The sequence below is a fragment of the Schistocerca gregaria genome, chromosome X, assembly GCF_023897955.1.
Source record: "Schistocerca gregaria isolate iqSchGreg1 chromosome X, iqSchGreg1.2, whole genome shotgun sequence".
NCBI lineage: Eukaryota > Metazoa > Arthropoda > Insecta > Orthoptera > Acrididae > Schistocerca > Schistocerca gregaria.
Window position 1 is genome coordinate 787,050,459 of NC_064931.1, and position 25,850 is coordinate 787,076,308.

Here is a 25,850-nt window from a genome sequence, read left to right on the forward strand (position 1 = left end):
AAGGTGTTCCTATAAACAGCAAATAAGTGAAAAATAAAAGTTTGTGAGAAACCGACTTTTATCTTATGAACTGACCATATAATTAGTTTTTAAGTTTATTGCCGGTATCAGTTCAATAAGACCCTTGCAACAAACAATCAAAAGTCATCACCTTGGATTGAGTGGTCAGTGTTTCAATTGCAACTGCTGACCACAGAGAGAAGTTTGGTTGTAAATTCCATGTTTTGGGTTACCCACACAGTCAAAATTAAGAAATATCACAGACCTAATTACAGATGACAGGAGGAGGACTTCAAGTTGTAATTCTACACTGGCAGCAGTCTCTGCTATATAGGGCCTGCACAATGCAGAGACACTTTCCTTATGCAGTCTACATGGTTACCAACGGAGTGCTTGGAACACAATGGCAGCTATGAATTTTTACACCCTGGATGAGCAAGACTCTGGTACATCCACATGACTAACTGCCACTTGACAAGTCCTAATTGGGCTCTGTCCATAATGTATTAAGAACAGGGAGAATCTGAGGACAAGCTTAACATTTATCTTTATAGTTGTGAGAATATTCTATTAATGGGAACATGATTGTCTGTTATTCAAGTAGAATGATACCATACCTTTATACATGTAGAGCCATTCGAATTAATAATTTTCAGATATAATATAGCTAACATTTGTTAGAACTGCTGTTATTACTGCGGTGTCAACAAAGCCTTGGATTCATGTTTACTGCTTTTGTCTCGGCTTAGTTTCGCAGTAACTGATATGTCTTCTTGTTGTTGACTGGGGTCATCTACTTTGATTAAAGTCTCACTGCTGCTGAAAAATACTAATATAGGTGTCATGGTATGACAGATGCATGGTTTCTAGGGAAGCGCACATACAGTGAAAGAAACACAGAATGATGATTAGTAAAATATATTACTCAACTTTGGTAACACTGGTTACAGCAATTGTATACTGCAGGTGTAGCCTATCTGTCCTGTGTTGACTACAGTTGCATGAACACAAGTAAATAAATATGCAGCTGAGGGCCCGCAACCATCTCTGAAAAGATGGACATAGAGAGACAACTAAATAATGTTCTCTGAATTAAAGAAGGAAGACAACTAATCTTCTGCCATGGTGTACTGTTCAGTAAACATTTACAAACTATCAGTACTCAGTTAAATCTCTAGGCAGGCGGTCTCTGACCATACATGATAACTGTATTCACTATTCTGTTTCTGTTGAAGACTAACCACTGTCTATTCGCTGCTGTTCTCTCTCACTCAAAGACTTGAAGACATGATAAACGCTCTCCAGGAACTCCCCAGCAAGACTCAGACTGACGTACAACTTGCAACTCCCAACTTCCAGTCAGGCACAGTGACTTAGTGCACGTCACTCTGCCGGGGGGCGCTGCTGCTCCAGGGGAATTGATTCTCACAGGCATTGTGACTGGCTTGTGCCCAGCAATGTTCCTGTAGTGTGTCAACATCCATGGTACTTCTGGTACCATCTGTTGCAAACTCTTCTTGTGTGGTTTCTCAGTACACCATTCTTCTGATTTCTCGAGGATTTCCTGTTGCAGTTGTTCTTCCTTTATTGTCCATTCTTCATTTTGTGTGTACCTACTATGATGGTTTGTGAATGGTGAAAATGTCTTTTACACTGAAAGTAGTCTACTATGTATGCCCTTAACTGGGTAGTACAAAACTATGAGCACCTTGTGGGACTTAGCCTGCTACAGTTGGTTTTAGGTTTTTCAAACTTGAGCCAGAACATCTTTAATTATACTTCAGATGAGCATCATAATTTTATGTTGGTATGCAGTAATGCTTTAACATTGGTTCCCTTGACTTCTCAGTTATGATCCTTTGCAACAAATTCAGATTTTGCTCCTCTAAGAAACTCTCTTTTTGCTGCTGATCTTCGTACACTCATTAGGCTCTGTGGTAGATGAGGTGTGAACATAACATAGGCTCCTTGCCCACTGTGATTCCCTCAACAGTCAAAAAATGCACACATTGGTGATAAAAACTTTTCAGAACATGCAAGACTTCCCTAACAGCTAGTCAGAAAATCATGCGTTAGTGGAAGTAACAGTCTGTGGCTGTGAAGGACAATACATTGTGGTTAGTGAAACAAGTGATGCAGCTGTGTTGTACCTTCTTCTAGCCATATTGTTAAGCCAAATTCCTTCAGATCTATCTTTATATAAGTTATAGTCATGTGACACAGGACAGGTAGACCATCCAGCATTCTGTTCTTCAAGTTTGCTTGTCTCAGGTTTCAAGTAAAGAAATTTTTCACCTTCATAATATGCACAGGTACTGATTGTATTGAGTGCCCCAATACCAACTACAAACCAATATATAGATTTCCTTCTTCCTCAGAAACTGCTTCTTACTTCCAAAGATGTTCCAACTGTCCATACTTGTCAATGTGCTAATTACTTCCAGCTGCTCCAAAGCTTTTTTACATAGACTTGATTGTAAATAACTTTTTCTCTGTGGGTCAGAATAAGCTCCCAAATGGGATCCTCAAATTATTAAACCTGCATACCACAGCTGCTTTCATATCCCTCCACAACTTACTTCATATGAACCATGTTACAGATAATACACACAAAAATGATTAGTGAAGAACTACATACTCTTCATAACAGAAAATGATACTGCAAAAATTATTGGTAAATATTTGATGAACACAGAAGACAGGTAATGTGTGGTAATTGTGCCAGAGTCTGAGGGATGCAAGAGGAGAGTTCTGCTGCTTGAAGTGAGACAACATGTAGCTGAATGTTTGGAATATTTAGAGTATAGGGCCAGAATAACATTACAATATTGTTGGAAGAAAGGGATAGTCATCCAGGCAAGAAACAGAAAATCTACGTGAACAGTAAACAGTAAGTAGTGATAAAAACACTGGTTTCATCAGGTACAGCCAAAAGCGGTGGTGGTGATGGTATTTTTTAAATGTTCAACTGACTTTGGACATAGTAATTAAACTTTTGTGGGCATTATACATCAGAATTCCTCATTATGAATTATTTCTTTAAGCTTAATGGTCACATTTTTTTAGAATGGGAAAGTAAGGAACTTACACTGTTGCACTATGTTTGATGTAAAACTAGTCATGATAAAATTGAATTAAGAGCTATTGGAGAAAATGGAATGTATAAAAATGCAGACTTTGGACAGCCTATTGTGATTTCAGTTCTTCCAGGTTTCAGTAAAGCACTTACAGTGAACTAAGCAATTGTGGTATTCAGTCTGCCATATTAGATATTTGAGAGCAAGAATTTACTTACATATTTAAGGATCCCATTGTTGATACAATTTTGCAAAAAAAGTTATTATTTGTACTTTTGTTGTAAGCTGTTCTCATTCAGATGTTTATCTTTCCTTTTCATGTTTAATTACAAGAGATCTTTTGTCAAAAACAAGTCAGGGTCAGTTTTTAGGTTTGTTGTACAACCAGAATGTTTATGCATTTACACCGAGGTTTACACTGAGGTGAAAAAAGTCATGGGATACCTTCTAATATTTTGTCAGCCTTCTTTTGTCTGGTGTAGTGCAGCAACTCAATATGGGATGGCTTCAGCAAGTCATTGGAAGTCCCCTGCAGAAATGTTGAGCCATGCTGCCTCTATAGCCATCCATAATTGTGAAAGTTTTACCATTGCAGGATTTTGTGCACAAACTGACCTTTCAATTACATCCCATAAATGTTTGATGGGATTCATGTTGGGTGATCTGGGTGACCATATCATTCACTAGATTTGTCCAGAATGTTCTTCAAACCAATCGCAACCCATTGTGACCTGGTGACAGGACATCATTGTTGGGAACAAGAAAACCGTGACTGGCCACAAATGGTCTCCAAACAGTCGAACATAACCATTTCCAGTCAACGATGGGTTTTGTTGGATCAGGGGACCCAGTCCTTTCCATTTAAACACAGTCCACACCATTATGGAGTCACCACCAGTCCGTAGAGTGCCTAGTTGACAGCTTGCTTCCATAACTTCATGGCGTCTGTACGACACTCAAACTCTACCATCAGCTTTTACCAACTGAACTGGAACTCATCTGACTAGGCCACAGTTTTCCAGTCTGCGGTCCAACCGATATGGTCACAAGCGCAGGATAGGCACCATAGGTGATGTCGTGGTGTTTGCAAAGTCACTCACATCAGTCATCTGCTGTCATAGCCCATTAACGCCAAATTTCGCTGCACTGTCACAATGGATAAGTTTTTTGTATATCCCACATTGATTTCTGCAGTTATTTCCTGAAGTATTGCTTGTCTGTGAGCGCTGGCGACTACGCGAACATTGCTTCTCCTTGTTGTTACGTGAAGGCTGTCAACTGCTGAATTTTTCATGATGAGAGATTATGCATTAAATTTGCTATTTTCAGCACACTCTTGACACTGTGGATCACAGAATATTGAATTCCCTAATTCTGAAATGGAATGTTCCATGCATCTAGCTCCAACTACTTTCACATTCAAAGTCTGTTAATTCCTGCCTTGCAGCCATAATAACGTCAGAAACCTTTTTACATGAATCACCTGAGATCAAATGGTAGCTCTAGCAATGCACTGCCCTTTTATATCTTGCGTACATGTTACCACCACCGTCTGTGTAGCTGTTCCATGACTTCTGTCACCTCAGTGTAGATTTGTGTGAACTATTAGATGGAGGAAGTTCAATTACTTACAGCTTACAGCTGCTCAAATCTCCCTCCAACAACACCACATATTCTAGTTTTATGTATTGTGTTTCAGCTCATTTTAGAGATGAAACATTTTTTGTCATTGTTGTTGTTAGGTAATTCTAGATACAACCACTAACTGTGTGTTGATCTGTGATTTGAAGTATTGTAATATTAAGTCATATTGGAATGAAAATGTTGTCCATTTCTTTAATTACAAATATTAAATTAATTCAGATTGCACTTACATTGTATTTGTTAATTTTTTGTTGCTTTTGAAAGACACTGACATTAATGTACGCTGTATGGGTTTTAGAAGGTTACAAATTGTTTATTTTATTGTTAGAAAGGCAGTTATAAATTGGTAACTCTTCATGTCTTGAGACATTTTAGATGCTTAAAATTGTTGTGGGAGGTATTTCCCCAAATCACGTTACCTGGGATGACAAGTGTTGCTGTAATGGGTGTGTGGTGTGGTGTGCAGGTGCACGTCCTTATGGCACGGGCCACATTGCTGGTGCACAGCTGACGACAGTGAGCGGCCAGGTCAACCTGGCCCACGTGCCACCAATGGTAAGATGTGTCTCTGTTACTTTACATACACTCTGTTACATGTGAATGTTGTGAAATGCATTTGTATTGAAAGAAAACCTATGTACATTCTCAGTGCTATTCAAAATTTGGTACTTCATGATGATAGCGAGCTTCCAGAGCAGAACCTGGTAACCATTAGTAACATGTTAGTGATTAATGCCTTATTTTGGATGGAATTTTGACAAAATATACTGGAACATATGTGAAAAAAACGGACTACTAACAGTACATACACACATTTGTCATTCGTGTACACAATTTGCCTGACCCTGCTCTCTTCCCCACGCGCGCGCACACACACACACACACACACACACACACACACACACACACACACACACACACAGAGAGAGAGAGAGAGAGAGAGAGAGAGAGAGAGAGAGAGAGAGAGAGAGAGAGAGAGAGACTGTGATGTGAGACTGTATTCCTGCAGAAGTTTCCATTGTCACAAAGTAGTTTTTGGTGACTAATCTGTAATGTAATATAAAAAGTTTAGTGAGAAATTTGCTCTTATTTAATTTGACCATGAGACTATAATTTTGATGTCATGTTTGTATTAATAATTGTTGTCACTGTTTTATAACAATTTTTAACTCGTCTGCAGTTGAAGAAGTCATACCTAAAATCAGTATTCTATTATATATTTTGTGAGTAGTATGCCATTTGGCAGTATGGCCTTGTAGGTCATTGGTTCTGCAATGGTGGTTTGAATGTCATTCACAATGCTGAAGTGTTGATGGCAGTTACTCAGAGTGTATGTAAAGTGATTTGTGTATGTAAATTTCTCAAGCTGCTGCAAGCCACTGACTTTCATGTACTCCTCTTCAAGTTAAAAACTTAGTTCTTTTCTTCTTTGTTGCATGCCTCACGTTTCAATAGATTGGATGCCAGGGAGCAGAGTAGGTACATATGAATGGATAATTTAAAAGAAAATCAGTAATTTGATGTAACCACTTCTGGGAACAAGACATGCTTCCAGCTGAGAACTGTAGTAAGAAATGACAAGCAGTTTGGCTGGGTAGAGTTGTTATCTCAGACTTCCAAATTTTCTGATTCCTTGTGCATTACCAGTGTGCAGTATTTTTAACTCTTGACATTGTAAACTTGCCTCGTCTCTTAAGCTGTTTTCATGCACATGGAACTGACACAGTCTGAAGTCTTAAGATCTCAACTCTACTCAGTGTAATCAATTTATTGCTTTCTGATTCTTATTGTGGACTAGTGGTGACCTGCCTATTTCTCTTTATTTTGGGTGGTGTTCTTTCTTTTCCTTTTTATTTTGTTGTAAACATTCTTACCAGCTTTGAGCAGTAGTTGTCCTAATGTCAAGTAGACTTTGTACTTAATTAATCCTATTTTATTATTGCTATTCAGTGTTTTAAAAATGTGAAAGTAACTTTTTAAGAGACATTGAAAGAGTGAATATTATTTTGTTTGTCTTGATCTTTATCCAGAAAACACTCAGACAAAGCAGTTACAATGTGGGGCAAAACTAGTAGTTTCAAGTTTTTTCGTGATACATATATGATATGATAAGAATTAATTTGTTCTGAACAGTTACTCACTAGTTATAAACCACTTCCAGCATATTTTTATGCTGAAATAAAATTTAGTTCCTTCTTCCAGTGCAGTCTGCCAGCTGTCTAGTTTTCTCAGAATCAATATAATTTTATTCGCAGATTTAGAATCTGTAGATGGACTTGGATGGTGTGATCAGTGTTCACAGAATGGAAGTGGAACCATTCTTTTGCCAGAAACTATTGAATGTACATGGCTGAATAGATGGAAGCATATAACTAGTTACAATTATGTAAGCAGGGGATTTACCATCATAATCAGATGTAGATGCCTGTGTCATATAAATGCCCTATTTTATTTCATGCTTCAAATTGTGCTCCTTCCACATTTTACAATTTTCACAAGTGGAAGTGTGTTCATTTATATGAAAAGGGACGAAAAAGACACTTGTCAAGATATTTCTAGAAAACAAAATTGGATAGAAGTTCATTCATTACTTACAGATAACTGCGACTGGGAAACATCCAGTTCATGAGGATGGAAAACGAGCAACAATTTGAAAGTTAGCTGGTTGGCGACTTTGCATCAAACACGAGTGTGCAGCTTATAATTATTTGATTGAAAAGTATGAGATCTACATAAAAATGATAAGAATGTAATTCCAGACAGTGACTTGCAAAATAAACTGCGAACAAGAATGACACATATATCTAATTTGACCAATGTCAACTGTCTTGAATTCATTGTAGATTCTTCTACTGTAGTGAAGGGGAAAAAAAGAAGGAATTGTTCCTGTTAACTTATGGCTTGAAGAAAATCAGATCTTTTTTACAAGGAAAAATATTCATTATACCATACCGCATTTTGTACCTCAGTGCCTCAATTATATTACTGGTCACATCAGAAATGAAGGGGGGGAGGGAGAGTGGGCAAGGAAATGAAGTGTTTTACCCTGTGGCTATTTAACGAGGTAAGACATGAAGAAATGACAGCTAAGGAATATTCTATATGCTCATCGCATAGACAAATATAGGAATTAACATAATTTATCAAGTGTAATTTGTGCAGTACAGTTTATTCTAATTATTTAACAATATGTTCTATTTTAAAATATACAGTTCAGTATACATTTCCGAAGTATTTTACTACTTATAACTAAATTTATAGTTAAATAGCCACTAGTAAGTGCAAAAAATCATCAAAAGTATCACATCACTTCAATACAGACATTTAATTTATATTGTTGAAGCTGTCTACTATAAAATTCACTCTTTTGCTAGTATCATTGGTGTTAGGTATAGGAATATAAATAGTTTGAAGACTAGGTTATTTCATCTACAGTGCTGCAGGTATTCATTAGTGTGTATAAGATCATTAATAACTGGTTGACTACCACATGCTCCCTTTTTGCATATGTCCATTTTAGATGATGATCAAGAAAAAAGTATATCTTTCTCTATATTTTGCCATTTTGTGAGGTTGCTGTGGTTAAATCATTGTTTTTGTCTGGTTTTATACTCTGAAAACAATAACTGTCATCAAATTACCCTACACTTTCACTCCGGAGTGAGTGAAACTGAATTTCATATGTGGGAACGTGAAAATTCTTCCCTTGTTTAAGAAGATATTTTGAATTCAAGAATATTGCCATTAGCTGCTAGTTCGCAGTAACATCTCTAAAAAGTCCAGTGCCACACAGAAGTAAATCTTATCTGTTTGTTTGCATTGCTGCTCTTAGAAATGTGAATCCTTGTTATCAGTTGTTAACTTTCATACAATTTTCAGGTGTTCTTACTGTAAAACTTTTCTTATATTATGCAGAGTCCTTGTCTCAAGCCTTGTTTTGGAATTAAAACAAAAATCTGTGTGCTTTTTGTGTGTGATTTCTCTTGGCCCCAAAAGTGCTTGTTTAAAAGATACTACCTGCACTATTCACACCATGCTCATTAACACATTTTATGCTTTAGAGACATGATACTTTCAATTATGCTCTTGAACAGAGCTTTGAATTTTTGCATCACCTCTTTATTCCTATCTTAGTAAAAGTTTTGGTACAGCTTTTGATGCTTTCTTTAGGCCATAATTTAATGTTGTTCTTCATACTGGTATATACAAGGTGGAATAATTTAGTAAATTGTGCAAATTATTATGTTCATTTTTGAAATCCTTGCACATCTAACTATGCAATACCAGTCTCAGCAGCTATAAACCTTTGGTAGCTTCAGTGAAATAATATATTATGTCAGAGGCAGATGCCCTATGTCCATATGTAGATTTACTGGGATGGTTATGCAACATGTTGAAGTTCTTGTAGACTATAACATCAATATCATTGTTACAACTACATAGTTCGACTGGAACTGTAGTATGGACATCTGCTTGCAAAATTCTTTCTGTTATTTGAATGGGCACTTGATGCTTTTAAGTTATTTATTCCATCACATATAAAATGACACAAAATGTGCAAAGCAATGTTTGAAATCTTTCAGCTACCTAGAAGCAACCTTGCAATAGCACATTATTAACACACACAGAATCATAAGAATTTCTGCTAAGACAATCACATAAACTGTCCAGTGAGAAAGTCATTAACAATAGAACATAAAGTGGTAGAGATTGATAGTATCATTTTAAAATTCTTTTATTAAAATAATTCAAGGTGTGGAAAGTTGAAAGTACAGACTTCCTTCAATTTACAACTCATGGCTATTATTTTCATTTAGTAGGGAATAGATACTTAAGTTTGGTGAGATACGTTTATATGTTTTTGTACAGGTACAGACAACCAAAGTGACAAGTGTATTGACAGAACCACAACGTGCCCTGCTGGGAACTATTAGTGCTGGCCACGACATTATTGATTCTGCAGGACGTGATTTACAGACTAAAGCAGAGGTTCCACCCTTAGGATCAGACCCTGTAAGTACCATAATTGATTTTAGAAACAAAAATCTTTCATTAATTTTTCTTACTATTAGATTGTGGATTTGCTTGTAAGGTAATTGTAAACTTTTACAACCTGGCATGTTTTCTCCACCTCTGTGACCTCTCCATTATTCTCTTTTTCTTCCAGCTCCTGCAGAACAACCCTATAGCCTCAAAAGCTCAAAATTTAGGATTTATCTGTGAATTTATTTGTTGAATGTACCACAGTCTTCACAAACTCTTATAAGCATGGCTCATGCATCATTAACAATTTTTATTAACAAAACCAAATTTATAAATTTTTGTCTTTGTTTATGTCTGCCTTAATGTGGTTAAAGTTTTAATAAACTTGGAGGTGTTTTTTTTTGATAAGCTAGGTATCATCTTATTGGAGGTAGTATATTCTTGTCTTTCTATGAACTGGAAACTGGGTTAGCCAGTTAGTTATTGGAACACTTGCAGTTTAATGTGGATTCTGAATAACAGCACATTTTGGCATGCTCATTCACTCAGAGCACTGGTAGTGATACAGCAAGGAAAAACTAGAAGATAGAAGTGAGTTCTTTATTATTTGTGGAATACTATACTATTTTGCTAAGGAGGTAAAAAAATTATGTTACACACCCCCACAGAATGTTTAATGTTTGTGTTCATACACGTATTGACCTTGCCAGTTTGTCTCCAATATATAATAAGGAATGTGGGTTTGATTTTGGTGTTGTATATTTAGAAATAATTTTCGCTTTTGTCATTCTAGGGTATTTTTTGCAGTCTTGTGTTCATTATTGATATTCACTCACTTCCCTTCGGTGTGATTAATATTATGTAGCACAACAAAAATTAAAGATAAGAGAAAACACACTTAATGTGAGAAGTGATCAGAGCTTGTTTGATATAGCTAACAGGTTATCAGTATATATACAATATAATTCAGAAGAACAAAGTGAATATCCATAAATGAAATATGGACACATGAAAAGAAAACTGTTGCAGATGAGGACAGAGATGCTTGTGAGCCAACATTTTAAATAATATTAAGTGTGATCCAGGCAGTTAATTCAGTACAAGTGCTTCATCATGGTCGCTGACCTTTATAACAACTTTCTGTCATCCGTAGTTGTGATATTTTGTTTTTGGTTTTTCTCTTCGTCATCTGAAGCAATAATGTCATTCAATTCAGGCCACTGTTTGTTTTTGATGTTATTTTTTCCATATGCACTAATTTTCATGAGCAACTCCTGATGATAATAGTGCGCAGAGCCATGTGAACCATTTTGAACTCCTGATGAAATGCTCTGCCATATTTCTTCATCTGTTTTGCCATTGGTAGTTTTCTCTCCATGCAACCTGTGTAAATGCCCACCATTTTATATATCTACATATATTTTAAAAGTTTACTGTATCATCATGTTATGAGTGTCTCGTTTCCTAATCTAATTCCCTCACCATCACCTGATTTAATTTGACTACATTCCATTATCCTCATTTTGCTTTTGTTGATGTGAATTGTGAATTGTGAATTGTGAATTGTGTTTTATTCATCTCATGACGTACATTTGCAATCCATTTGGTTTGCGTACAGGAGACATGTCAAAAATTTATAAAACAATTACAATGATTTTTACATTAATTAATGATAGCACTATAATAAATAACAACACTATAAGGATATTTCTTGGAACATGTAACACATTGTACCCAGCTCAAATTTCCAGATTGTCCTGCATGAATTCATCCACTGAGTAATAACACTTCATTGTCAGTACCTCATATAGCTTTCTTTTAAGTGAACCTAAATTCATAAGCATCAACTTGTTCCCTTTTAATTTATTAAAAATTTTCATTCCCATGTATTGAGGTCCCTGGGCAAACAGTCTGAGGCGGTGGGTGGGGAGCATAAAATTTTCTTTGTTTCTGGTATCATGTGAATGGACAAAATGGTTTCCCTCAAATAAGTCGCGTCTGGAGTACAAAAATATAATAATCTCATATATGTATAAGGATGGCAGAGTTAATATTTTGAGTTTCCTAAATAATGGTCGACATGGTTCTTTGTGATTGGCAGTGCACATATTTCGTATGATTTTTTTCTGTATTTTTAGTATCCGCACTATGTTTGTCGAGTTACCCCAAAAAACAATACCATACCTAATAATGGATTCAAAGTAGCTTGTATATGCTACTTTCCGCGTGTCAATGTCCGTTGCAGTTGATAATATTTGCATTGCAAATGCAAAGCTGCTCAATTTGTTTGCAAGGTATTCAATGTGTGCCTGCCACCTCAAATTTTCATCTACTTTTAGACCTAAGAATTTGACTGAGTCAACTTCTTCTATAACTTGGTTGTTGTGTACAATCTTAATTTGCTCACATTTTGACTGTTTGGTTTTGAACTGCATCACGTGAGTCTTAGATATGTTTAGATTCAGATTTGAGAATTTTTTCTGAATCCTGATCTTCAACTAAGACAGAAGTATCATCTGCGAACAGAACTGATGGGGAGCTGACATTTAATGGTAAGTCATTAACATAAAAGAGAAATAGGACTGGGCCTAATATGGAGCCTTGTGGAACACCCTGAGTAATTTTTTTCCAGTCAGAAAAATAATATGCGCCATTTGAAGAAATGCTAACTCTTTGCTTTCTGTTGGATAAGTAGGATTTAAGCCATTGTAGGGCACTGCCGCCAATGCCATACTTTTCAAGTTTGTAAACAAGCAATGCGTGGTTTACGGAATCGAATGCCTTTGTGAGGTCGCAGAAAATTCCTGCCACCTTATTTCTCTTGTCTAATGACGTACTTATTTTCTCAATGAAACTGTTAACTGCATCTACGGTGTTTTTCCCTTGCTGAAAACCAAATTGATTGTTTAGAATAACAGAATATTTTGCAATGAAGTTTTGGATTTGAGCAACAGCAAGTTTTTCAAATATTTTAGATAGGACTGGGAGAATTGAGATAGGACGATAATTTCCCATGATCTCTCTTGATCCCTTCTTGAAGAGTGGTTTGACTTCAGCATATTTCAGTACCTCTGGGAAACAGCCCTCTTCAAAACATTGATTTATTATCTGAGCTAGTGGGTTTGCAATTCTATTGTGTACCACTTTAATAACTTTGGTGGGTATTCTATCCCAACCTGCAGATTTTTTGTTTCTTAATGTTAAAATAGCATTTTCTACATCCTCAAAAGAAACTTTTGAGAATTTTGTAAAGTTTTCAGAGTTTTTGCCTAGGCCAAAGGGATTTACTTTGTTGTGATAATCTGCTACATCTACATCAGATTTTGCTACATTTATAAAGAATTCATTAAAGTACTCTGGTATTTGAGTTGGATTTACAACAGTTTTTCCTTCAATGTCAATTTTTGGAATTTCTTGGTTACAGGCTTTAACACCTAACTCAGATTTAATGACTGACCACACAGCCTTTGTCTTATTTTTATGATTTAAAATTAACCTGTTGTTTGCCAGTTGTTTTGCTGCCTTGACAACTCTTTTAAATATGGTTTTATAGAGTCTAACATATTTAATGAAATTTATATCTTTATTATATTTTAGTTCTCTGTGCAGTTGCCTTTTCCTTACACTGGAAATTTTTATGCCCTGGGTAATCCACTTTACTGTATTTGTATGTTCATCTTACATCCTCCTTTCGAGACACTGTCCATTCCATTCAACTGTTCTTCCAGGTCCTTTGCTGTCTCTGACAGAATCACAATGTCATCAGCAAACCTCAAAGTTTATATTTCTCCTCCATGGATGTTAATTCTTACTCCACATTTTTCTTTTGTTTCCTTTACTGCTTGCTTACTTACTTACTCCCTTCCCAACCACCGCTTCCCTTTCATGTCCCTCGACTCTTATAACCCCCATGTGGTTTCTGTACAAATTGTAAATAGCCCTTTGTTCCTTGTATTGGACCCCTGCCACCTTCATAATTTATGTTGTTAAATACCTTGACATCAGGGTGCTGTACTTAGTGGATGTGAAGCATTAAATGGGTAAAAGTTGGAACAAATTGCACCATATTCCTGCTGCTGCCAAGCTCTAATCGTCATGGTGGCTGATTGGAGTAAGTAGGTTTGTTCACATAAAGATAATATCAATTACAACCATTTTCAAACTCTCTCTACTGCAAATGCATAGCTTCTTCGTTGTTGTGATTGTCATGTCACCTTTGTCGAACCATGTTAGCATGTTTTGTCATTTGGTCACTTGTAGCACTAGTTAACACCTTCAGTGATTTTGCGTTACTCAGATGTTTTTGAGTTAAACATAGCATATGTTTTCATTCTTAGCAAGACATGTTTTGAGAATTTATTCCTAGTGCCAAGTGCAATTTTTACATATTTATTTTTATGACATTTCACAAACAAACAGTGTGAGTGATAGTTTGCATATGTGTAGTTTCCTACATAATTGAGGTGGTGCAGTACCCTATAGTCTCGAAAAGAAGACTACATTGCAAGAGAGACAGAACAACACATATGCAGACACCACACAAAAAACTTACGTAAATATTTTCACTTCACAACGAGAAAAAATTCTTGAAACACATCTCGCTAAAGCATGAAAAAATTCATAACTGGTGGAGTGTTTCATTGTTTAAATAATGATTGATAGCAGCAGGCTTTCGAAAAACATTGATTATGATATGAAATTAAGTTAAATGTTCTACTTCCCAGACAGTTACCAGTTCCAGTTACACCAGTGGTTTTTATTAGATAATAAACAAGTATCTGACAAGTATTTTGATACCTATTATGTATGTGTATTATACATAAAGTATGGACTCATAAACAAGTTAGGTAGATGGAGAATCCTCAGGAACACATTCAGGTTCTTCTTAATTCCATGTTTAAAAGGTCTGATTGCAGCACAAGTTAAGGCTTCACACTACACTAAATTTTCAGAATCTGAGATCATCAACAGCTCTATAGTCCTAATCAACTGTATACTGAGCTGTAGTATAAAGTTTATTGCAGGCTCTTGTATCCTTAGTGTTATTAATTTTGTAAAATGTTTCTATATGTACACTGCAGTTGCCTGCATGTGCATCCAATCGATGAAATAGTATTAAATGGAAACTTGTCTAAATTACATGGATTTTATTTTTCATTCATTTCATTATCTCGACTTCGACAAAAGTAGACACTATGGCTACTGCGAAATTAACAGCGGGGTTTAGTCTGATCTTATCATCATAGAATGAACACATCAAATATACGCAGTCCATTCACGTTAATGTGACCACCTGTCTGAAGCCTGAGTAACCATCTTTCGCAGTTCGGACGTGCAGGAAGAGAGTCAGTCAGGTTGTGGAAGGTACCGACAGGGGTGTGGAGCCATGCCAGTTCCAGTGCTGTAGTTAGCTGCACTAGTTTTCACAGTTGAGGATCCATGGTACAGACAGCCCAATCGCGGTGGTCCCGCAGTTTCTCAATTGGGTTTAAATCCAGAGGGTTTAGTGGCCAGAGGAGTAAGATAAACTCATCCTGGTGCTCCTAGAATCACACACGTATGCTGCCAGCTGTGTGACACTTTGTTTGCCTTGCTGATAGATACCATTATGCCAAGGGGGAAAAGAAAATTACATGTAGGGGTGGACATGGTCCTCAAGGATAGATGCATACTTGTGTTGATCCAATGCGCCTTCATGAATGATGATATCACTCAAGAAATTCCGTGAAAATATTCTCCAGACCATACCACTCACTCCTCCGGGCCGGCCACCTCCAACGATTGTCTCTGCTACCACCATTCACCCGTGCCTTCTGTGACCTATTGTGCACCACAGTTGCCTTGGTGCCAGTTTGGGTAACACCATTTTGCCATGCATGTTATACTTGAACCAGAGCAGCACGCGAACAGTTTACAAACTTAGCCAATTCAGAAATGCTTCCACCCCTGGCCCAAAAGCCAGTTATCACACCTTTTTAGACATAAGATAAATCGGCCTGTTACCATTATTACGACAACAAACTGCACTTTTTTCTGCATCCCCCTGACTCACTTTATAGATTTCCACTGCTAGTTCTGCCACCTTCCATCTGTGAGTGGTTATTGCATGTTGATGTCAGATGTAGGTGGTGGTCGTATTACTGTGACTGGGCTGTGTAATAGATTTAGGTATTGTCACATTTAACAAGCTACGACTCCATAAAGTCTAAGACAGTAAATCATGAAGGTTAGTATTGTTAGGTGAGGTGGTTATTGGTGCCAGTAAAATATTGTTGACATATATTATTTATAGCAAATTTAATATGATCGAATTTTGCTTCGGATTACTACTGATATGCAAATGTCTTACCATAGGCTTCGCTGAAATGGAAGGAATCTACACTGGATACAAACAAGCAAAGTGTAAGCTCACAAATTGCGGCAATGAATGCTGCTACAGCACAAGTTGTTACATTAACTTCAGGTAAGTCCAGTCCATACATTGTTTTGGTAGTAGATACAAGTGTAATTATCTTGTAAGTGTGTAGTATTGTTTCATAGTGGCGTAGCCTTTAATCTATTTATACTGTATTTATGTTCAGGACCCATCCAGATAGCAATGCATGTTAAAGCACTGTTTCAAGGATGGTAAGGTGCACTGGCCCCGGCTCGAGTCTGCTCAGTGGATTAACGATAAGGGTCAGTGTGTCTACCAGCTGGATGTGGTCTTTAGGCAGTTTTCCACTTCCCACTAGGTTTATACTAGGCTGGTGCCAAAGTTCTGCCTCAGTTGCAATAGTTGCGAACATTTCGAAAACTTCACTCACTTTCACAGGAATAATACTGTGCACAGTCAGTTGGGGTAAACATATTCTGTTCCGGGTTTAATGGAGTGGTGAAAGGAAAGACATACAACCATCTGTAAAACTAACCAAGTCAAAGCTATTAATAACTATGATGACCCTGTGTCAGTATGGACAAAGCCACAAGAGAAAGAAGAATGTATTTATGTTAATGGTTTTCTGATACTTCCTTGTCATACTGGTGTAACAAAATTCAAGTTTCACCAGCTTTTGATGCTTCGAAGTCATAGATTTTACATATCTCTACTAAAGTTGCCACCTTAAAGTTCATACATATAATTTGGTATTCCTATGCTGTCTGATAATACGAGCATGATGCAGCCTTTTATTTCATTGGTATTATGTTCTGTTCTGACGAAATCTGTAATTATTTATATGTACATGTTCATTAATGTAAACCTTTCATTCCACCTTTTAGGGCCTGTACAGGTATCATACCATTTCCTGTGTCATTTTGTATGCAATGATTTGTAGCAGTTATCAAAGCAGTTTTATAATGGAGTAGCTATGTAACATAACTTCAAAGTGACAATTGACTCCCTTCATTAATCTTGAATAGGCTACATGAAACGTACCATAGTAAAAAAAAATTAATAAGGGTGTACTATTATATTTTTATTTCGGCTTCTGTTACCCTATAACATTTACAGGGTTGACAAAATAAAATGTACATAAAAATATTTATGAAACTAATGAAGAATTGAGACTTGTTAATGAACAGGAGAGCTGCCCGTCACAGAAAATGCTAGAAACTGTGATTTTGGTGCATCAGTCTGATGCTGTCACATGCCTGTGCATGTGCATCTCCTGCATGCTCTGTACCAAGTACTGCGCTGTGTCATCACATTTTGAGTATGTGTGAGGAGTGACAACTTAAATGCAACACAAAATGGCACTCATGATAAAACAGCATGTGCTAGTTGTCAGGTGTTTTCAGTGAAGTGAAGTTCGTGGAAGACGTGTGTGGAACTGCTTGTGCAAGAGTTTTAGACTGGAAGTGTTTTGTCAGAACCTCCAGAAAAGTCAGTGGTGGAATACTTCATGGCAGAATGGTGTGAAATGGCGTTGTAACAAACAAGCCTCCTTACTATCTTGAAAAGATTTAGAAAACCAGAAAACATTGCATGAGTGAAGAAAAGCCTGGAACAAGACCCAACAGCATCTCAACTCTGTTTATTACTGCAATTGGGAATTAATATGTCTTGTGATCTGTATCCTTACAAAATTACTGTTGTGCACAAGTTCAGGCATCCAGATGAACTTTCGCATATCGAGTTCGTCCTGCAGTTTCTGAATGAAGTGGAATCAGGACTTTTGAATCCTCAGTTTTTCGTTTCTTCAGATAAGGCCAGGTTCATCCTGTCACACTAGGTAAACTCACATAATGTGCACCATTATCCATCAGAAAATCCCCATCAGGACTTTGATGGGCATTGACATAATGTCAAGATCGTTGTTTGATGCATGACGTCTGGTGTCTGCATCAAAATACAGTTCCTTCACCAAACTGTTAATGCTAACTTGTACATTTAGGAACTGTTTAATCCATATGTGGGTCACCTCACAGAATATGAATGACTGTGTGGATAGTTTCAGCTAGATAAGCAGTAGCAAACAATGCCTTGATAACCTTGTCAGGACTGTGTGATGCATTCAGTGGAGGGACGACAGTCGTCAGAGGCAGTGTAGTCTCCTGGGCACTTCAATTGCCTGAGCTCTCTCCCTGTAATTTTTACCTATGGGGCAAACTGAAGGGTCAGGTGTATTCAAATTGTCAAAATTACTGGAAGAGCAACAGCAGAGCCTTAAAAATGCTATGGCTGCCATCCGTCAGGCAGAGCTGCTACCTGTATGGTGCAGATTGATAAATCGAGCACAATGCTGCATTGACTTCAAGAGTGGTGATTTCCAGCATCTTCAGTGATGTTAATTAACAACAGTAACTCCACTGTTTAAACTGTTATGAATAATTTCTGGGCCAATTTCATTTAGCCTACCCTGTGGAGAAGTCAAATGTGTTGCTACAGAAGAATGCTGAAGATTATATGGGTAGATCACATAACTAATTAGGAGGTATTGAATAGGATTGGGGAGAAGAGGAGTTTGTGGTACAACTTGACTAGAAGAAGGGATCGGTTGATAGAACATGTTCTGAGTCATCAAGGGATCACCAATTTAGTATTGGAGGGCAGCGTGGAGGTACTGGGAGATAAAGAAGCTTGCACAGGATAGAGTAGATGGAGAGCTGCATCAAAACCAGTCTCAGGACTGAAGGCCACGACGACGACAGCGTGGAAAAGTCGTGACCAATGTCATAGTATCCTGCAGACAAACATAAATGTACTGTGTTGACAGAAATAGTACTTTCATTTAATTTCTCAGTCCACAGCATTCTCGTTCATAAAACTTGAGCACTAATTTTCATCTATCACTGTGCCCCAAACCCACCCCCGTGTTTTTCTTTCACCCTCCAGCAACTTTGTCTTGCGTAGTGCAGTATTACCTTCTTGTTCAGAATTAGCGAATCATCCTCACACTTTGTAATAAGATTGAATTTTGTTTATTCATGTAGGACCTGCAGAAGATGTGGATCACACTGCTGTTGGTGCAGCCATTACAACAATTACAAGCAACCTGCCAGAGATGACACGCGGTGTGCGTATGATAGCAGCCCTGATGGAGGATGACACATCTGGAGAAAAACTGTTGGATGCAGCAAGGCGTTTGTGTTCAGCTTTTAGTGACTTACTTAAAGCTGCTGAACCAGAAACTAAAGAGGTTATTATTGAATTATGTCTTTGTTTCTGGTTGATTCTTTGTTTGCAGTTTACACAACCTAACTGCAGGTGTCTTGCAAACATCAACTTTTGAGCTATGGATCCTTAAAAATGATATGGAGATGATTCTTTGTTATCATAAAATAAAGTTTGGTAGGATCTCATATTGTTCCACTACTTAGTGCTACCAGTAGCTGCATTTGATTTTGGAGTTGTTTTGGCAAAAATCTGAAAATTTCCTTTTTTTCCCCAGCCTCGTCAGAACTTGTTGAATGCAGCAAGTAGAGTGGGTGAAGCTTCACACCAGGTCCTGACAACTATGGGAGATGGTGATGAACAGAGTCGAGAGCTTCAAGATCTACTCTTGAGCCTAGCCAAAGCTGTGGCTAATACAACAGCTGCACTTGTTCTGAAAGCAAAGAATATTGCAGCCACATGTGATGAACAAGCGACACAGAATCGTGTCATAGGAGCTGCTACACAATGTGCATTAGCTACCTCCCAACTTGTTGCATGTGCTAAGGTATGTCAAAATTGCAAGTCTTACTCACGAATGACTGATGTTTAAAATGGGAGGAGAGAATTGAATATACTCAGTTTGTGTTGTAAGTCTGAGACATGATTGATGATGACTTTTGGATGTATAGTACCTAGTCTGCCGTCTGTCTTCAGTGTTTTGTTCACCAAGAGATTTTAGTACCACATACACATACTTAGTTTTCATCTGTAATCCTTATATCAGCTCTTTCTTGCTCCACATAAAAAGATCCTTGTTCACAGTGTAGTTTTGACTTTCTGCATTGATAACTGTAATAATAATAATAATAATAATAATAATAATAATAATAATATGTACATAAATGTAGATGACTACTGCCAAACATAGGAGATGCTAACCAGCAGACAAACATTTAGAGAAGACAATGAACTGCTTAGCTTCTGGACAAATTTATTCTACAGAGTTAATACACACACACACACACACACACACACACACACACACACACACACACACACACAGCAAGTAAATTTACCATTTTTTTCCTGCACATCTGTCTACTGTTTAGGACCTATTCTAGTTTGTGAGCAGTGATCTATCCAAGTATAAATCTTACACCATTCCTGAATTTTCCCCTCAATAAATAATAATAATAATAATAAGACAATCAGTTGGTGACACTAAACCAGTCAATTATTATATGTGTTCATGGCATAAGTTATTTAAAACCCATTTATTTAGAGTGTTTACTTATTATCAAAAGCCAAGTTTTCTGATTGTAAATAAGAAGGAAGCTTCCCTAGTATAAAAATAATATTCCTAGCCATGCTTGTTCTTAGGAAACAAAAAGAAAGCTGTAGTCGTGTGTTGCTATCAGTTAGCCCCACCAATTCTTTCATGGCCTCTTAGACCCTGCCTGATAATTAACACCCACAGCATGTTACTTAATATCTTTGAGGTTGGCAGTTGTGTGGCATTCATACACAGCAATGGAATGTGTATTTGTGTGTGTGAGTACTACATAAATGTGTTGTTTATGCTTACAGAATTTTATGATTATAATAATTTCACAGCTTAATTTATGACATGTTGATTACTTCATTATATGGTTCTGTAATAAGATTGACAGTATAGAAGGATAATGGTGACAGATGTATACTAGTTACAAATTTCTTGTTCTATGTAACTGTACATGAAACATTTATCAAATGACCATTTCAACACTGGATTTTTGTTAACTGTTTTGGAAGCTTTGCAACTAGACAGTACAGTGAAGTGTGGCAGCACTACCACCAACATTCCTGTAATTACTTATGACATGCAGTTAGTTATCTGTAATAAGTCAAGCTTCAGTCAGAGAACAAAAGTCAGAAGAAATACTTCTGTTTCAACATAGCATGATGAAATTATCGACAAAAAAACAATTAAATTTCTTATTAAATGTTTGAAGAATACATATCACTACTGTAATTATCATCACAATTATTATTCTTATGTCTGCAGCTATTTATTTCTTCTTTCCATCTTGCTTCTGAGTTTCCATAGATTTGTTTTCTGAGTGTTGCATGTTCATTAATGTATTAGAGAAAGAGAACATCTGTTGATTTGGAATGTAAAAATATTATGTAAAGAATAGTTGCTACTCACCATATGGTGGCACAAATGTGACATTGATTTCAATGAAATTTTGTTTTCATTACATTTAGCAGTGCCATAATTCAGATTTCAACTTGAATTGTGGAATAGTTCTGTTTATACTTGTTTTTAAAGTAGTAATTTTGTATATGTATCAAATGGGGATACTAAAATGCTAGTGCCATCATAAAATTCTTTGTTTTGCATGGTGTATCAGTGATAGGAATTCATTGAAAATTGTTGAAGAGCCTACTCCTTCATTTTCAACATTAAAGAAATGAGAGTTTTAATTTGAACAATCTGCAGAAAGGACATTCCAAAGTTAAAAGTACAGGTGAAAACCCCGAGAAAGTACACTATACTGTGTTGAACAGTTGTCAGTTACAGTTGTATGTATTAACCAGTTGACATCATAGACACAGCAGAAGAAAAATATTCTGCATATTACTCAAAGAATGATATATGAGAAAATGTTTGTACAAAGCGGGTGCTACTTTTGTCGAATGTTGACCAAAAATAAATTTATCAAGTTTGCTGGTGAGGGCAGGATAAAAGACAGAAACATAAAAGATTTTGAGTGCTAGTTATTTTACTGTAGATGTTACATGGGTCCACTCTTTCATTCTCAAATTGAAACAACAATCAAAGCAGAGAGGGGCTAGGAAGTACATGACTGTACATAAAAAAGATGAAGTGTATTTCATGTACAAAGAAAAGAAAAAAAAATTGATCAGTATTTTCTAGGATACAAAAGTGATTGTGTATTATCTTGCAGAGACTGAAACACTACCCAATCAATATTAGACAATTTTTCTGAAAAAAAACTTGATGAAAAAAAATTCACAAAGAAGTTCATCATGATGATGCACTTGCCTTCAAAAAGACTTTGGCCATTTTATTTGAAGCACAAAGTGTTGGGAGATTCACTACATTCTTCTTGTTTGGCACCCTCTGGCTTTCACGAGGCCTCACATCTAAAGAAATTATTGACTGGGTAATGTTTTTCAGTCCAGCGATGATGATATTGATGCCATAAATGTAAATTTTGCAGACCTTTCAGAATATCACATCAAGATTTGATCTTCTCTCTGGAAAGACATTGAACAAAGTGCAGTGTCATACAAGGGCTGTGCACACAGTAAAGAAGATTGCATATTGGGACTATAAAATAGTTTTCAAGTACCAAGCTAAGAAATGTTCTTCTTGCCCTCCTGTCTGCACTTTTACTCTTGGTTCCCTTGTCTTTTATTTTACATTATAAAGTGTGTATTAAAATCTCTTTTTACCTTGTCTAATCTTTTTGTCTCTATATAATGGTTATACTCAACATTTTGATAATTTTCTTAGCATATTATAGTCCTTGTCTGCTCATATAGTTTTTCCCATTTGCTGAATATAACAGTTACCTCACTAACCTGCCCCTTTTGGTAAACGTATTCCTTATGCCTCTTTCCTTGTCTAGTCTTTCTGGAACCTCACCATTTGACATTTTATCTGACCAATAATTGTTTTAACATTCTGGTGTAGCACCACATTCCAAATTCCTGGTTAGCAGTGAAATGTTCTTCCTTTCCCACCAAGTTAGGTGATTCAATGGCTAAACCAATGATGTTACATTCAAAAGGAGAGTTTGGAATCTGTGTGCAATTGATCAAAACTTGTGCTCTACTTCTGATAACCTCATTGGCAACATGACGTAAAATCATAATTGTCCTTTTTTCCTGTTACCTTTGTTTTCCTACATAGCTTCTTTCACAAACAAGTATTAAGGTGCAAACAACAATCTTGCTTTTACATCCATCGCAACACAAACTTATTTTCCATAGTCTTCCACAGTATTTCTCCTTAGGTTTCAGTGGATGTTTTAGTTTATTATCTACGTATTTTTTATGTGAATGTAAAATAACGTGTTCCACATTTTTACAATTAATCATGTAAATGGTGAATGGAACATACAACTAAATAGCTAACTATCCAAACAATCCTAGATTCAAAACTTCTTATTCCATTTTATATCATTGAAGGCTAGCTCGGGACATACAGATTTTATGGAGATACCTGATTTTTTTCCCCCTCTCTATGTCACTAAATATAAAATCCTAATTACTTCTCTTTTAGCATCACTTATCCAGAAATCAAACTGATCTTTGTGCAGTATCTCTTCACTTTTGTTTTTATTCATTTCTATTTAATGTAATAGACACACAAAATCACATTGAAACTGTGTGGCAAAATGGAATCATATTTTCTGTATGTTCTTGACCACATGTCCGTTATCTCCCCCCCCACCCACCATTGTGATTTAACAGGCATATTACCGAGCGAGGTGGCGCAGTGGTTAGCACACTGGACTCTTATTCGGGAGGACGACGGTTCAATCCCGTCTCCAACCATCCTGATTTAGGTTTTCTATGATTTCCCTAAATTGTTTCGGGCAAATGCCGGAATGGTTCCTTTTAAAGGGCACGGCCGATTTCCTTCCCAATCCTTCCCTAACCCGAGCTTGCGCTCCGTCTCTAATGATCTCATTGTCGACGGGACGTTAAACACTAACTACCTACCATTTAACAGGCATATTAAAAGAAAACATTGAAATTGATGCGAAATTAAATGAAATTCTTGCAGTCTGTGTTAAGTTGGATAATTTCTATCTACATCTGCATAGATACTCCACAAGTCACAATATGGTGCATGGCGAAGGGTACCTTTCTATAATCAAAGTGTGTCACTGATAAATTAAATTGAGAACATTTGCTGTTGCCTTAGTTAATTTTAATGACAGGTGTGACTTCTCATTAAAAAAACTTTTTTTCATTGGTGACAAGTTTCTCACAGTTATGAATGAGATGCGATCTGTGATTTGTAAATTTACATTTCATAAATGATATAAAAGACGAAAATCTATTTTTTTTTTTTAGTCTATATGAGTAAAGATACTCGTTATTATGATATTCAAGAAATAAATGGTATATTTTGTGTTTATCATTTCTTTACTTCCTTGAAGGTTGTGGCTCCAACATTGCACAGTCCAGCTTGTCAGGAACAGCTGGTTGCTGCAGTGCGTGAGGTGGCACGTGCTGTAGAGGGTCTTGTTGCAGTATGTAATGACAGCTGTTCTGATGAACACTTGTTACGAGAATTGACTCATGCTGCATCAGAAGTTACTCGCACATTGAACGATCTTCTGCATCACATCAAGTCAGTATCAATGATATTATACATTTTGCCTGCATAAGATATGAAATTGTCTCATAAACAAATACTGAAATTAGTTGTGCTCAAAGTTCAGTTTTTGAAAGGTATGGTAGCAAGGCAAATTTGAATAGTGAGCATGTAACCTGATAAAGAGAAACATGTGCAAACCTTTGCATTCATTTCATGTTTATGTCCTGAATGCTAGGCTAACGTACCTATGAACCAAGTGCTTTCTTTGACTGTCTGGCAATCCATGAATCATGGGTTGGATCTGTAGGACACTGTTGCAGCACTTCAGGTCAGAGGTGAGGTACTCTGCCAGTTTCTTTGAAACCCCAATCTGGAAACCAGGAATTTTACGTTTCTTCAGACCTTCAACCATGTAGCACCACACATTTAATAATTTATCAGGTTGAAACTGCCTGTGACTTCACATTAAATTGTAGAGCTCTTTAGAATTTTCAAGAAAATTTGGAGTATGTATAGGTTTTTTTAAAAGAAATACTGTCATCTACATCAGCATGTTATGAAACCACACACATTCAAAGGAGAAAAATGTATATATGTGAGTGTTTTGAGAAAGGACACATTAAAAGAAGAGTTCAGTTGATAGACAGCCATATTTAATTCATGTATATGTGAAAAAAGTATAGCTAAATTTAAATAATTCATACTGTTATCAATGAAAGCAACAAATAATTATTAGATTCTGGCAGTTTAAGAAACGTTCTCATTTTAGCAAAAATGCCCACACATGTGCTAAGTTTTTTATTATTAAGTGTTTTGAATCACAGATATGAAGATGCGAAAGTTTATTCACGCCATCATGCATACATTGTCTGACATGCTGAATACAACCCATCTCGGAAATAATACTGCTAAATCACCAAATGTGCCATTAGTTAAAGTTGTTTAATATTTGGTCACTTCTTAATATACATTCATAACTGGAGTAGTAAAATAATTTATTGTCTACACCATTAGAGGCTTCAAAAGCTGGTCCATTCCCTGTGAAACTGGTAAACGTATCCTCATTCAAATGATGTTACCAATATCACATGTGTTAAATAAGAACTTCTTAGATGATGATACCATAAAGTCCTTCACACGTAACAACAGTGTGTATATTTGACAGTTTCTGAACTATCCGATAATAAGACAATCTTGAATCAGATTAACATACTGTTTTACAGGTACA

At 36.5% G+C, this 25,850-nt stretch overlaps 1 protein-coding gene across 6 annotated transcripts in view; it reads left to right on the forward strand.

The window, feature by feature from the left end:
- The window catches only part of LOC126299537 (talin-1), a 267,085-nt gene that overhangs the window by 151,620 nt on the left and 89,615 nt on the right, over positions 1-25,850 (forward strand). For all 6 annotated transcript variants that reach the window (XM_049991526.1, XM_049991530.1, XM_049991527.1 and 3 more), the window contains exons 12-17: positions 5,188-5,276; positions 9,591-9,734; positions 16,059-16,167; positions 19,119-19,324; positions 19,577-19,846; positions 24,462-24,655. In XM_049991526.1, the coding sequence (XP_049847483.1) occupies positions 5,188-5,276; positions 9,591-9,734; positions 16,059-16,167; positions 19,119-19,324; positions 19,577-19,846; positions 24,462-24,655 (1,012 nt within the window). The remainder of the gene's footprint in view (positions 1-5,187; positions 5,277-9,590; positions 9,735-16,058; positions 16,168-19,118; positions 19,325-19,576; positions 19,847-24,461; positions 24,656-25,850) is intronic.